Source organism: Fonsecaea multimorphosa, assembly GCF_000836435.1.
Source record: "Fonsecaea multimorphosa CBS 102226 unplaced genomic scaffold supercont1.8, whole genome shotgun sequence".
Lineage (NCBI taxonomy): Eukaryota > Fungi > Ascomycota > Eurotiomycetes > Chaetothyriales > Herpotrichiellaceae > Fonsecaea > Fonsecaea multimorphosa.
Window position 1 is genome coordinate 1,188,128 of NW_015971642.1, and position 13,039 is coordinate 1,201,166.

At 53.3% G+C, this 13,039-nt stretch overlaps 5 protein-coding genes across 5 annotated transcripts; 3 read left to right on the plus strand and 2 right to left on the minus strand.

The window, feature by feature from the left end:
- Nucleotides 1-222: 222 nt before the first annotated feature.
- Nucleotides 223-1,641, minus strand: Z520_05146 (uncharacterized protein; the record flags this gene model as incomplete). Its single annotated transcript, XM_016775650.1, has 2 exons — nucleotides 223-1,461; nucleotides 1,537-1,641. 2 exons carry the CDS (start codon nucleotides 1,639-1,641, stop codon nucleotides 223-225), a joined length of 1,344 nt encoding a protein of 447 aa, XP_016633693.1.
- A 1,123-nt stretch (nucleotides 1,642-2,764) lies between these two features.
- On the plus strand, nucleotides 2,765-6,945 carry Z520_05147 (uncharacterized protein; the record flags this gene model as incomplete). The annotated part of the gene is made up of 7 exons (XM_016775651.1): nucleotides 2,765-2,971; nucleotides 3,041-3,152; nucleotides 3,209-3,393; nucleotides 3,452-4,399; nucleotides 4,465-6,420; nucleotides 6,489-6,604; nucleotides 6,693-6,945. The coding sequence occupies 7 exons, from the start codon at nucleotides 2,765-2,767 to the stop codon at nucleotides 6,943-6,945; spliced, it is 3,777 nt and encodes a 1,258-aa protein (XP_016633694.1).
- Nucleotides 6,946-7,186: 241 nt separating this feature from the next.
- Z520_05148 (uncharacterized protein) lies at nucleotides 7,187-7,867 on the plus strand (the record flags this gene model as incomplete). The annotated part of the gene is made up of 1 exon (XM_016775652.1): nucleotides 7,187-7,867. The coding sequence occupies one exon, from the start codon at nucleotides 7,187-7,189 to the stop codon at nucleotides 7,865-7,867; it is 681 nt and encodes a 226-aa protein (XP_016633695.1).
- Nucleotides 7,868-9,886: 2,019 nt separating this feature from the next.
- On the minus strand, nucleotides 9,887-10,694 carry Z520_05149 (uncharacterized protein; the record flags this gene model as incomplete). Its single annotated transcript, XM_016775653.1, has 2 exons — nucleotides 9,887-10,451; nucleotides 10,516-10,694. The coding sequence occupies 2 exons, from the start codon at nucleotides 10,692-10,694 to the stop codon at nucleotides 9,887-9,889; spliced, it is 744 nt and encodes a 247-aa protein (XP_016633696.1).
- Nucleotides 10,695-11,750: 1,056 nt separating this feature from the next.
- Z520_05150 (uncharacterized protein) lies at nucleotides 11,751-12,020 on the plus strand (the record flags this gene model as incomplete). Its single annotated transcript, XM_016775654.1, has 1 exon — nucleotides 11,751-12,020. One exon carries the CDS (start codon nucleotides 11,751-11,753, stop codon nucleotides 12,018-12,020), a length of 270 nt encoding a protein of 89 aa, XP_016633697.1.
- Between the last annotated feature and the right edge of the window lie 1,019 nt (nucleotides 12,021-13,039).

Consider the following 13,039-nt stretch of genomic DNA (forward strand, 5'->3'; position numbering starts at 1 on the left):
GCACAGAATGACAGCGATCTGGGTGTGGCTGAAATCACGCAGATCTGTGTACCCATTGATGGAAAAGAGCAGGGGACTGGGGAGAAAGCTGCAAGGGATCTTTCTTCAGTGATATTAAAGGTTGGGTGAACAAGGGTATACATTGCACAGAGATGCACTGCAACACATGTGGAAAGGCTCATTGTTGCAACGGAATATCAACAACAGACTGTCCAGCGCTTACTAGCTCCACCCAGACATAGCCCGCTCTTCAGAATACCAGCGTCCTTTCCTCCAAGCGAACCGTTCCAAGACACGTCGAGTCCGCTCCCATGTTTCATGCCAAGTGTCCACTCCTAGAGATGCTTGGGGGTTCGCCTCATTGTCCCGGCTAATTGAATTTCTTGCAGCTCCGCCCTCAAGCACTCTATTACCCTCCTCCAAGATCGTATCCAAATGCGCATCGCCCCGTCCTCGTAATGCGCATTCGATGGCTGATCCGACAATTTGAGCTCGCTTGCGGCTCCACCAGCACTGTTGCTGAGGAAGGAGCAAGGAGACGGCGCGGTAGAAAAGATACAAGATGAGGAGCGCGTGTGGATGGTGATGTTGGATGAGGCGGATGAAGGTATCCGTCGAGCGTGTGGGAAAGGCAAAAATGTAGCGTGCGAGGTCCGACAGAGGCGGAAGATGGTATCTCCCAATTCCGTCGACTATATCAGAGTCTGCTTCCGGCTCCTCAATCAGGTCAGTCTCCATCAAGGCAACCGTATCAGCGATAGGCGACCGCTGTTGAAAGAGCCCCATGATAAGCACCAACCGCGAGGTTGCATCTAGGAAGCCGATCAATTCAAGGTCCTCCTCGGCATCTACATCCAGGGACTCTTGCCCTCCTAGGGTTTTGTCGTGATCTGTGCGGTTATCGAGAAAGAATCGTGTCACCGAGTCCAGGCACAAAGACCCTGGGCTAACAAGGACAGGCCGTCCCAATCTTGCACGGTGTCTGCAGTATGCTTCGGAAATGAGAATCTCCAAGTCCTGCGAGGGCTTAGAGTGTCGTATGGTAGCCTGTTCAAGCGACTCGCGCGGGCGATATCGAGCGGACGTCGCAAATATGCTTTCTCCCTTTTCGATGAAACATCTGGACTTCATGAAAAGCGTTCGTAGGCCTTGGGATAAGGAGAACAATGGATCCATGCTTAGATTTAGCGTGAAATCGGTCGGCGGCGCTGCTGAGACAACGTCTTGCGCCGAAGCCACGCCCTCATCTGTCGCCCACGCATAGTGGACCAAGAGTGTCGAGGTTGCTATGAAGGCATCGGCATTTGCGGCAGATATCGGCTGTGTCAGAGCCCGTCGGAACAGGCGCAATGTTTCGGAGAGGTGCAGCATCGAAGCTGATCGATATGACGGATCGCCTGGACTGAGATAACATAGGTGCTTGGCGGCAATAAGGAGCACAGCGTGCATTAGAAACTCATGCTGGGACAAAGGCTGGTCAGAGAGAGAGAGAGAGATCGCTTTCCTCGAAAGACAGACAGGGAGACGAAAACTTACCTGCAACGCCAACGCCATCACCTGGCCACGCCATATGGCCGTGTCAAAGACAAGGGTCTCAGCAGTGACGGTGTCGAAATGGTGCAGCAGTCTCATCTGCAGCATGTTGATCTGCGACCACGGTCTCTGTTGCAGACCAGGCCCACTGCGCGGTTCTTGTGGCTGCAGTATCGTTGTTCTCGAGGCCGGGAGGAGAGTCTCGAGGCTGCAATTTTCCTCCCTCCTTTGGCAATTGCTGCATCGCGGATGCCCTTCATCGCACTGTTGACAGACGAGATCCCGTCAGCTTACACATTGCCCAGGACCTCTTCAGGCTGCAGCACCGACCTTTACCCTGCGTCTCCTGCAGGCGGTGCAGCCCAGTCGCGATTTCGGATGACTGCGCCGCTTGCGCATTCGACCGGTCTCGGCTGCTTCTGCAGGCACAGCTCGGCCTGGGGTCGAGTTGAGAAAATGGGGGATTGCCGGCGACGACGCCATCATGCGCAACTCGATCATGCTCCACTGGAAGGAGAGGAGCCGGTCAACCTCGCCAGATGGCAAGTTGAGTGAGGAAAACTAAAGCACAGAAAGTGGTAAGCAAATCCTTCAAGTCAAACAAGTCCGATGGTTGAAGTCGGAATAAGAATCCTGGTTGCCTGGACTCTGGCGATCCAGGGCATGTGTTCGTTCTCGGACGAATCCGATGGGCTGGAATACGAGGCGGATCCCTGTCAGCGAGCTGCAATAACGATGGCCAAAGCGCCCTCGCGTATATACGAGTATCCTTGCGAGTGATTGGATTGGACAGTGTTCAAGCGAGAAGCGGATGTGGATCGACGGAGCCACAGCTAAAGATGTCTGCCCTCTCAATCTTCGCCTAGTACGAGGTAAAACGAACTGCATCGCCCGTTCACCACAACTATCCATTCTCACACTGCCGAAGGGCCCAGGAGAAATTTGCTTCACTTTACGAGTATGAACGATGCCTGCGCTTGCGACAGCGGACTATTGCCTCCACCACATCCCTTGTGAGACGTGCTGGGGACAACGAGTTGCTTGTCAAGCGACCCCCTGTGCAGCAATGGCCGCTCAAGATGGCATAAATTGGGTGGATTTCTGCGCTTCCTGAGTTAACTAATCCTCGTGCCCTTCGATCCTCACATAGTTCTTGAGGGCTGGTACTTCGACCTCCAGAGGCCATTACCAAAGCTGCTATCCTCCTTATTTGAGCCTGATGCTCAAAGGCATGGCTATGACCGAAAAGTCCGGGCATGGCATCGACATTCAAGACGACAACATGCAGGATAGCATTCTTACTTCTCAGCTGGAGATGCCCAACGTCAAGGTCACTTACAGGACGCTGTTTCGATATGCATCCAGAGAGGAGATCTCTATTCTGGTCCTGTCCGCTTGCTGCGCCGTTGTTTCAGGGGCTGTCCAACCGCTCATGACGGTAAGGAGACTGAGCAGCTCCGTTTCAGCTGTCGCTGGCTGATCGCGACAGAGGCTGACAAGACAATAGCTTGTGTTGGGGTCTTTGGCTGGGCAGTTCGCGGGCTTCTCAGCTGGATCAACAGCAACATCGGACTTCCATCATGAGCTTAGCAGACTTGCTCTGTATTTCGTTTACCTGGGTACGTGGTCTAGTAATCTGAATGCAGGCATCCTTAGTGACATTCCTATATGCTAGGCATCGGATCCTTGGTTTCCGTCTTCATCACGATCCAAGGCTTCTCCTATGCTGGAGAAGCAATTACACAGAGAACGCGGGAAGCGTATCTGAAAGCCATAATGCGACAAAACATTGCCTTCTTCGACAGTGTCGGGGCTGGAGAAGTGACCAGCCGCATTACCGGCGATATGACCATGATCCAGGTGATTACTCTCATCATGCCTCCCAGCTGTGAAGAGAATGCTGAGGAAAATATATCAGGACGGCATATCCCAGAAACTGGGCCTCACCGCAGCTGGAGTGACAACTTTCTTCGCAGCCCTTGCGGTCGGCTTCGTCAGGTCTTGGAAGTTGACGCTTGTCATGCTATCCGTGACCATCCTGATCATTCTCGTTATGGGCGGTGCCGGCAAGGGAATAAAACAGCATCAGCTGCAGGCAAACGATGCTTATGCTGTCGGGGCCACCGTCGCCGAAGAAGCCTTTACTTCCATTCGAAGCACCACTGCCTTTTGTGCACAGAATTGGCTGGCCCAGAGATTCAGCATGCATTTGGATAACGTCAGACGTTTTGACTTCAAGAGCAAAGCGTTTTTGGCTTCTATGATCGCCGCGATGATGGCCATCATGACCTTGCAGTACGGCCTCGCCTTTTGGGAAGGATCGCGTTTGCTACAGGATGGCAGCATTTCGGTTTCGAAGATCATCACCGTCATTTTCTCTTCCATGCTGGCTGGAGTGTCTATCGGACATGTGGCTCCGCATTTCGGTGCCTTTGCCGCAGCGACCGCTGCTGGCCAGAAGATATTTCAAGTCATCGACCGGAAGTCGCTTCTGGATCCGATGTCCAGGGCTGGCAAGAAACCCTCAACCGTGGAAGGCGAGATCGTCTTCAAAGACGTGCGACACGTTTACCCGTCACGCCCAGATAATGTCGTCCTCGATGATTTGAATTTTGTCATTCCGGCCGGCAAAACCACTGCTGTCGTGGGCAAATCGGGATCCGGCAAGTCCAGTCTGGTGAGCCTGATAGAGCGGTTCTATCAACCCGTTGGCGGGGAGCTGAGTCTCGATAATTTGCCCCTACAGGAGCTGAATCTGCATTGGCTTCGGACACAGATTGCCATGGTTGGTCAAGAGCCTGTTCTCTTCAACACCACGGTGTACGATAACATCCGTTTCGGACTGTTGGGGACCGAGCTTGAGGATGTAAGTCTTGCTGCAGCTTTGTGATCTTCGAAGTCGCTGACCGGGTTGGATTTGATCGTGAATAGGCACCCAAGGAAAAGGTTTCCGGCTTGATTGAAGAGGCTGCGAGAACAGCAAATGCGTATGAGTTCATCTCAAACTTGCCCCGTGGGTTCCAGGCTCGTGTTGGGGAACGTGGAATGCTCCTTTCCGGTGGTCAGAGACAACGAATTGCAATAGCACGGGCTGTTGTGTCGAATCCCAAGATTCTTCTTCTCGATGAAGCCACTGCCTCACTAGACCTGCACGCTGAGACTCTTGTGAGAGCTGCGCTCGACGCCGCATCAAAGAACCGAACTACTCTAGTAATTGCACATCGACTTTCGACCGTCCGACAAGCCGACAATATAATCGTCCTCAGCGCAGGAAAGCTTGTCGAGCAAGGTACTCATGAAGAGCTTATGCGCAGTAAGGGAGTCTATCACTCAATGGTCGCGGTCCAGCAAATCGAATATAGTCGGCCGTCCGATGGCGTCGAATTGCATGGCAGTGGTGTTGGCGGTCTTGAGAAGGTTGAAGAGTCGAACTCAATGTTGACTAACGCATCGACGCACGACACTTCTCCAAAGCTTAGTAACCAGAGACATTACAGTCTCTGGGCGCTCATCCAGTTCATATGGTCGCTTAACCAAGATGAGCACTCATGGATGGTACTTGGATTTCTTGTCTCGATGGGCACGGGAGCCGGGTACCCCATACTCGCTATCTTCTACGGGAATTCAATTGTCTCCCTGGTAAATCCCAGTGAGAGCACTGGTGCTCACGACATTGACTTCTGGTGTGGGATGCTTCTCATGCTGGGACTGGTCATTCTGGTCCTGTACATGGTCCAAGGCATGACTTTTGCTTGGGCATCGTCTCGGTTGGTCTGGCGTACCAGAGACTTGACCTTCCGTGCAATTCTCCGTCAAGACATGGCCTTCTTTGACATGAAGGAAAACACTTCCGGAGCTCTGGCATCCATACTTTCCACGGAAGCCACAATGATAGCCGGCATGAGCGGAGCAACGCTGGCGGCCCTGCTGAACTTTGTGGTGTCGATTATTGGAGCCATCGCCGTGTCCTGTTCGTTTGGCTGGAAACTGGCCCTTGTGTGCACCTCGACAATGCCGCTCCTTCTCGCTTGTGGCTTTCTCCGGACGTGGGTGATGGCTGACCTGGAGAAGCGAACTCGACGCCAGACCGAAGCAGCGGGGTTCGCCTGTGAGGCTGCATCCACCATCCGTACGGTAGCTTCACTGAGGATGGAAGAAAATGTCTGCTCTCGGTACAGCGCGATGTTGAGGCAGCAGACGAAGCAGGACTTTCGGTCATTGCTTCTGTCTTCCATGCTTTATGCTACCTCGCAATCCCTCATGTTGTTTGCCAGCGGCCTCGCCTTTTGGTATGGAGGAAGCTTGATCATGAAAGGCGAGTACACGGTGAAACAATTCTTCGTGTGCTTTGTGGCCGTCATCTGGGGATCTCAGGCCGCTGGAGCTATCTTCTCGTATGCCGGGGACATGAGCAACGCAAGGGCGGCAGCCGCTCGGGTAAAGACTCTCCTCGGTCGAACACCGACTATTGACTCGTGGTCAGTTACAGGCAAGGCTATCCCACATGGGCTCAAGGGCCACATTGAACTTCGCGACGTGTCTTTCTTCTACCCAACGCGCCCAAGTCGACTGGTCCTCAAGAACATCAGCATCACAGCCGAGCCAGGGCAGTTCATTGCGCTGGTGGGCGGAAGTGGCAGCGGCAAGAGCACTATCATATCCTTACTTGAGAGGTTCTACGATGTCGCGTCCGGAGGGATCTATGTGGACGGGAACGAGATTTCGACGTACCAGATCCAGGCTTATCGGGGCCAGCTGGCGCTGGTGAGTCAGGAGACGACATTGCACATGGGCACCGTCAGGGATAATATCCTCGCTGACAAGGAGGACGCCCCAGAGGAGGACCTTATCCAGGCGTGCAAGGACGCCAATATTTACGACTACATCGTAAGTTCAGCTCACAAACTAATTTTGCCAGGATGAGTAACCCGATAATTGACACCACGAAAATCCAGATCTCCTTGCCCGACGGATTCAACACCTCGGTCGGCCCTAAGGGCAGTCTGCTTTCCGGCGGCCAGCGGCAGCGTATTGCTATTGCAAAAGCCCTCCTGCGCAACCCTAGAATCCTGTACGTCAGGAGCTCCCTCTTCTTTATCCCGCGAAGGCGCTTTCTTGATATTCCAACGCCAGGCTAACTCATGACTGATGCCCTCAAGGCTCCTGGACGAATCCACCTCGGCGCTGGACTCGACTTCTGAGGCCGCTGTACAAGCAGCTCTCGACCGCGCCGCAACGGGTCGCACGACGATCGCTGTCGCCCACCGCCTCAGCACGATCCAGCACGCGGACGTCATCTACGTCCTTGAGCGAGGAAGCGTGGTTGAGCGTGGCAGTCACCCAGAGCTGATGCGTAAGAGGGGCCGGTATGCTGAATTGGTGCGGTTGCAGGAGATTGGTTCGGCATCATAGTCTACAATGTTGGTCCGCTGAGCCAGTCCTAGGCTTGAGCAAAGGAGGAACAGGAAGTGACATTCTCCTTGGAAAATGAGAGGGCGGAAAGGGGAACGGGACAATTTTGTGGGGTTTTTAGGTTCTCCAATCAAGGCTTTCCTTCTTAATCGGCAAAATGTATTCTCATTTATCTACTGCATACCTACCTGGAAGATAGTCATCACTCGTTATACATACACCAACATACAATCATTCATTCATGGCAGATTCTACCACTACTCATCCGGTGGGTGACAACCCATTCCTCAAACGGGCATACGCACTCTCCAGCACCGCTGAAGCGCGAGACCTCTACAACGAGTGGGCATTGGAATACGACAAGGATCTCGAGGCCGAGGAGTACGCCGCCCCGAAGCTCGCCGCGCAGGCCTTAATCGGTGCGCTCGACGGCCGTCTCGGGACACTGGAGATCCTGGACGCCGGCTGCGGAACAGGGCTGGTGGGCGTCGAGCTCGCGAGAATACTGGGCGCGGCCCCCCGACACGTTACGGGCCTGGACATCAGCCCGGGCATGCTCGAGGTCGCAGGCAAGACTGGCGTCTACGGCGCGCTGGAGCAGGCCGACCTGTCGCGTCCGATCGCGAAGTCAGACGAGTCCTTTGATGCGGTGCTCTGCGTGGGCACCTTGACGCGCGGACACGTGGGTCCCCAGGTGCTCGAGGAGTTTGTTCGCGTCGTGAAACCGGGGGGACTCATCGTCGCAACCGTCCTCGACGATATATGGGAGAGTGCGGGGTTCAGCGCCGAGGTCGAGCGCTTGCAGCGAACTGTCAACAGGATCGAGGTCGAGCGCTCAGAGGTGGTGGGATTGAGATCGTCGACAAATGTCGGAGGCAGGCTGCTGGTGCTGCGAAAAAGAATCACCCAGCAGGGGAGGTAAACGAAGCCCCTAGCGACACCTCTACTTGGCACTACCTTTAGGTGCTAATAGGTGGCGGCTAGCTGCCTCGCGCGGGCATACTTTTAGGCGCCCGTAGGCGTCCCGAATCTCCCCTAAAAAATTGATCGATGATGGTCAAAACCAGCCATCGGCTGGACTACACTTCTCGTTTCTCTGCCTTTTTCTGCCCTTAATCACTGAGTGTCTGCCGCCCTCCATCTTCGCTTCCAAACGTAGCTACATCCTCTTACTTCAATTCTGTCTTTCCTATTGTCCTAAGCACGGCTGTCAAGTCCGCTTCACAAGAATCCAAGGTCGACACACGTAACAGCTTGAGAGCACGAGGTGAGCTGCGCACACAGTTCTCAATGGCTTTCTGAACCGCCGCGATCAAGATCAAATCTATTCTCGATGTCAATAAACCTCCGTTCATCTGGAGCCAGACTCCGCGCGCGCTTTGAGACCCTGGTCGTATCGCAGTACGGCGTTCAACAATACCTGCGTTCCTAGAGCACTGTCAAACTCCAATTGTTGGCATGAAGTATATCCTAGAAAGATTGGGGCGCTGCGTAAGGAACAGGGCCACCCTGCTGGAGCCGTGGCTCTGTCGACTACATACGGCAATTTAGGGAGACGACTCTCAAATCTCCTATGAAGGCACATGAGAATAAAGTACATGCGTCTTTGGTGCTTGATAGCCGGCTTTAGATGGAAGGCGGGACGTGGATGCCGGAGAGGAGAGCACAGCGTTGAAAGAACGTGTAAGGCCCCCTGCTCCTCTGCGACAGGCGCTCTTGTAAAAACCACATCTATACGTGCGCGGACAAAATTTGCACAACGGAACGCGCCCTTTCGGGTGACGAGGTCACCAATCAACAGTGTCAGGACAAGACTGGGGATCTGAGACACAGCCCAGAAAAGGGAGACCCCCAGACGACACCCACACCAACACCTTTTCCATCACAGAGGGAGGCACAGAGGCGCCCGTTTCTAGAGAGACAGGAACAGGGCATTCCCAATAGCGACGATGGGCCTGCGTAAGCCGAAGACGAATTCCTGACCGACGACCCCACTTGGCAATGCCCAGATCAAACGACAGGAACCCTCTGCCATCTTAGCCACTCTTACCGACCATATCAAACACGGCTCCACGTGGCATTTTGGACCCATGGGTCAGAACTCCAAGCTGGCATTTTGTTCAATACCTGTGGACACTTGGATATAGGACCGAACCAATCATCGTATCCAATGCCCCGAAATTCCTGATACGGAAACTCTGGTAAAAATCTGATTGGCTGCAATCAGGACTCATACCACATCATGTAGAAGGGGGATTGGATATAAAATTTACAAGGGCCTTAGCTGCACCTCCTGTCCTATCTTTATCTTCCCATCAATCCTGCCACCGCCAGTCACTAACGTCAGTTCTATCAGTTAATCGCCCCCCCTTCCTTGTTCGTGCAGACCGGGGGTTTTTCATATCGTCGAACGCGCCTCCGCCAGAAAACACGAAATCCCTCTTCTGACCGTTGATGTGCCTCTGCGATCTTCGTCACCAGATCAAGATGGGACATTTGTCTCAACTGGCTGCTTCTTTCGGTGGTCCTCGGAGAGGCCTTTTGCGTCGAGACTTGAAGTTGGGGTCGCAAAACATCCAAATTGTAAGACCCTGACCGACTCTCGTTCTTGATCTCGACCGTTACAGTCGGGAGATTCTGTGGTGTCGTTCTGACTTGCAGGATCCGTTTGAGGGTGACAGCCGGCCAGCTCGAGAGTTCGTAGGAGAACGCGTCGGAGTTCAATCACGGCGCGACTATATCGCCAAGAACAAGAATAATAAACCTATTACAGCTAACTACGAAAATACCCGCTTCCTTCTTTCAAGCTTCCAAAAATACAATTGGTCCTTACCATTACCATCATCACAATCTGAGGCTGCTTCACCGCTATAACTCGAGTTCCAGATCAAGAACAGAGCCCGTCTCCTCGGTCCCACTATGACTTTTGTCGAACCAGCTCTCAAACGACCACCACGGTGAAGGTCAGGGTGTTGCAACCCGCACATGTAGCGGCCGTCCCAAGATGGGCGACAACGTCGTCAACAAGGCAGAGACAGAACGTTGTGTCAACTCCAGCAGTACACACAAGCTCATCATTAAGGGTGCCGCAAGTCGCAGCCAAATTACCCGCAGGCACCGGATTCAAGAGTTGAATACCTGACGGAGGGCTGACATCGGCGATGACGACACTGGCGATCTCAGCACTGAAGACATCGACCAGGTTGCAAGCGTCGTTGAACGTGAACAGGGTCCCGGCATCTTCGCCGACGTCGAAGAAGATATAGTCGATGTTGTCTGTGGTCATAGGCGCTACGGCTCCATAAAGGCCATTGAATTCTGAAAAGTCGCTGCCAGCTTCGAGTTTGAACGTCGGCTGTGCGCCTCCTGGGTTGCAGCCCGACGGAGTAGGTGCGGAAGTTGTCGTTGTACTTGTCGTCGTAGTGGTGGTGGTGGTGGTTGTTGTTGTGGTGGTAGGACTGGTTGTTGTTGTGGTGGTAGGACTGGTTGTTGTTGTGGTGGTAGGACTGGTTGTTGTTGTTGTTGTTGTTGTAGTTGTGCTAGGACTTGTCGTGGTTGTGGTTGTGGTACTGCTGGTGGTCGCACTTGTCGTCGAAGTGGTTGTAATAGAGCTTGACGTAGTGGTTGAGCTGGCTGTAGACGTTGTGATCGGGGATGTGACTTGCGACGATGTCGTACTGGAAGTGCCAACCCGCGAGCTTGTGGTGCTGACTCTGGTGGTGAATATACTGGAAGAATAAGAAGTCCATGTGCTGCTCTTCTGGGAAGGCTCCTCCCAATCGCCCCACTCTGTTCCAACTCCCCCGGGAGGACTCAGGACTGCAGTGGTTGAAACGGGAGCTGGGGATTGTTTGGACTCAGGCTCGTTGCCTGATCCCGGCCGCCACGGCAGTAGCGAACCTAACACATGCCCGACGTGCGAGAGGAGAATACAGGTGACCAAAATCACCAGGAAGTAGCTCGCATTTGTGCAACAGAATAAAAGAAAGGCTGCTTCTGCGAGGACTTTTGAAAAGGAGCGTAATAAGACCAAAGGAGTGTGCTACAGTAGAGGAGAGACAGTAAAACTCAACATGGCATCGACCAAGAGCATTCCATCACGAGATGTGGATTGGCCTTTATTATTGTCCAGATCTGAGACTTACCAGCTCACGAACACTCCCCTTCTTTCGTCACTCCATAGGGGAGCTTAATCAGGAAAGAGCCGTTGGAACCTTTCCAGGGCGGCGCCGTTTGGGAAAAGATAGTGGAGGGAGCTGATCACATTGGGCGTAGATCACTAGGTGCGTTTTGGTTCGGTGAGCCACTGGCGAGGTCCATGCGAAGTCCATGCGAGATCAAGCAATTTCCCAACACATAATTAGCAATGTTCGATAGCTCTATTGAGAGCCTCGTATCAAGGGAACCCCAACGGCCTCCTAAGAGCCGGAGAGACACCAAAGCAAACCCCAAAAAACCCCCTAAAGGCGAGCTTTACTGTCAGACCTGCAGACAGCGCCAAGAACAGGGACTCGTCTGGACAGTGAGGCCCGAGCAACTATTTGTGCCAAGACAAGCCTGGATCCCTGATCGACTCGGAGCCCGTTTTCGTGCATCTCTTGAATCTTACCTAGTATTATTATACAGATCAAGTCTGAGAGCTCAACTCAATCCATCGACACAGCTTAACCTCCCTCCACCCGGCTCTAGGAACAGCCTTCCTTATACACCTTCCTCTCACCTACGACTTCCCCTGTACGTGGACTGCTTTGCTCGACCCTGCACCCTCCGGGTCTCAGCTCCACGCGCAGCATTATCCATCCACGATGTCCTACTTCCGCATCACCTTGATTAGATCTGCCATCGGGCTCCCTGCGAAATCAGGCAATGTACTCAAGGCACTCGGCCTGCGCAAACGGATGGCGACCGTATTCCATCCGGTCACGCCTTCGGTTGCTGGCCAAATAATGAAAGTGAAAGAGCTGGTTGCGGTTTCGGAAGTCGATGAACCTCTGACAAAACAAGAGATACACCAGGAACGTGTGCCGGATCCAGGCTTCTATGTCGAGTCAAGAGCGCAGGATGTGAGCAAATAAGAGGTCTTAGTGAGAGATGGGAAGACATCTATGCAATGTCAGGTCCACCACTTCTACAGTCGACCGCACCAAGATGCCGTCGCGGTTTCCAACCATCTAAATGGTTCAGGGCAGATGGCTGCTCTTGTCAGCCACGAAGAAAAGAAGTCAGCTGTTACTTCGCTACGAGCCGCTGCAATGCGTCGAATTGATTTGCAGACCTCCCCCAGAAGATCGCCTTCTCTCCACGCGCCCTGTACCCGGCGGCGCCGATGTGTCAAGTCTGTGTCGAGCATTGCTGCAGCTTAGCTGAGCGCGCCAAAGAGATAAAACTACACAGGACAAAAATGAGGGGGCTGAATGAAAGGGGTATCCAGATTCTGGACGATTGACACTACATCTGGTGGTCAACTTCGAGCATGGGGAGGAGGATTGTGAAATTGTGGCTTCAGAGCTAAGCGAGCGAGGGAAGTAGTCGTCTGGTGGGCTACAGCGCCTTGAGCAGATGAAGTTTAGGACTTGTAAGGAAGGGGAACTTTGAAGATCTTCAATGGATTTGGATTGTCGCGAGCGTGGCCCTGTCAGTTGCGACACTGGACAGGTCACACCCTGGGAAATGGAGAAAGCCTGTTTGCCTTGCTTTGTTCAGGCCATCACCAGAGGATCCTCAGACATTCTGTTGACAATTGTTCGGATAGCTATTCATGTCAGTTATCTTGGTGCGTTTCGAGGTGTTTGGGATAGACTCATACAGGAATTCTCTGTCAAGTGCCAGTCTAGACATTCCACCAATCATAAAGCTCCGAGCTGCAGGTTTGCCGAACCGATTGAACGTGTCGTCATTCGTCGTTCGCTGCTTGTAGACCTTTTGACTTCCCAATTCTCCCAGGTACTCAATGGCACACCTTTGCTACGGACACTTGACCTGACTCCACGCTTCTCTCCATCCTGTCGCGAAGGCGTGAGTGCACGGGAAACTTTTCTCCGTCCACGGACACTCCTTGCTCCAAGACCCCGACTTTTTGAAGATCAGTTGCCCA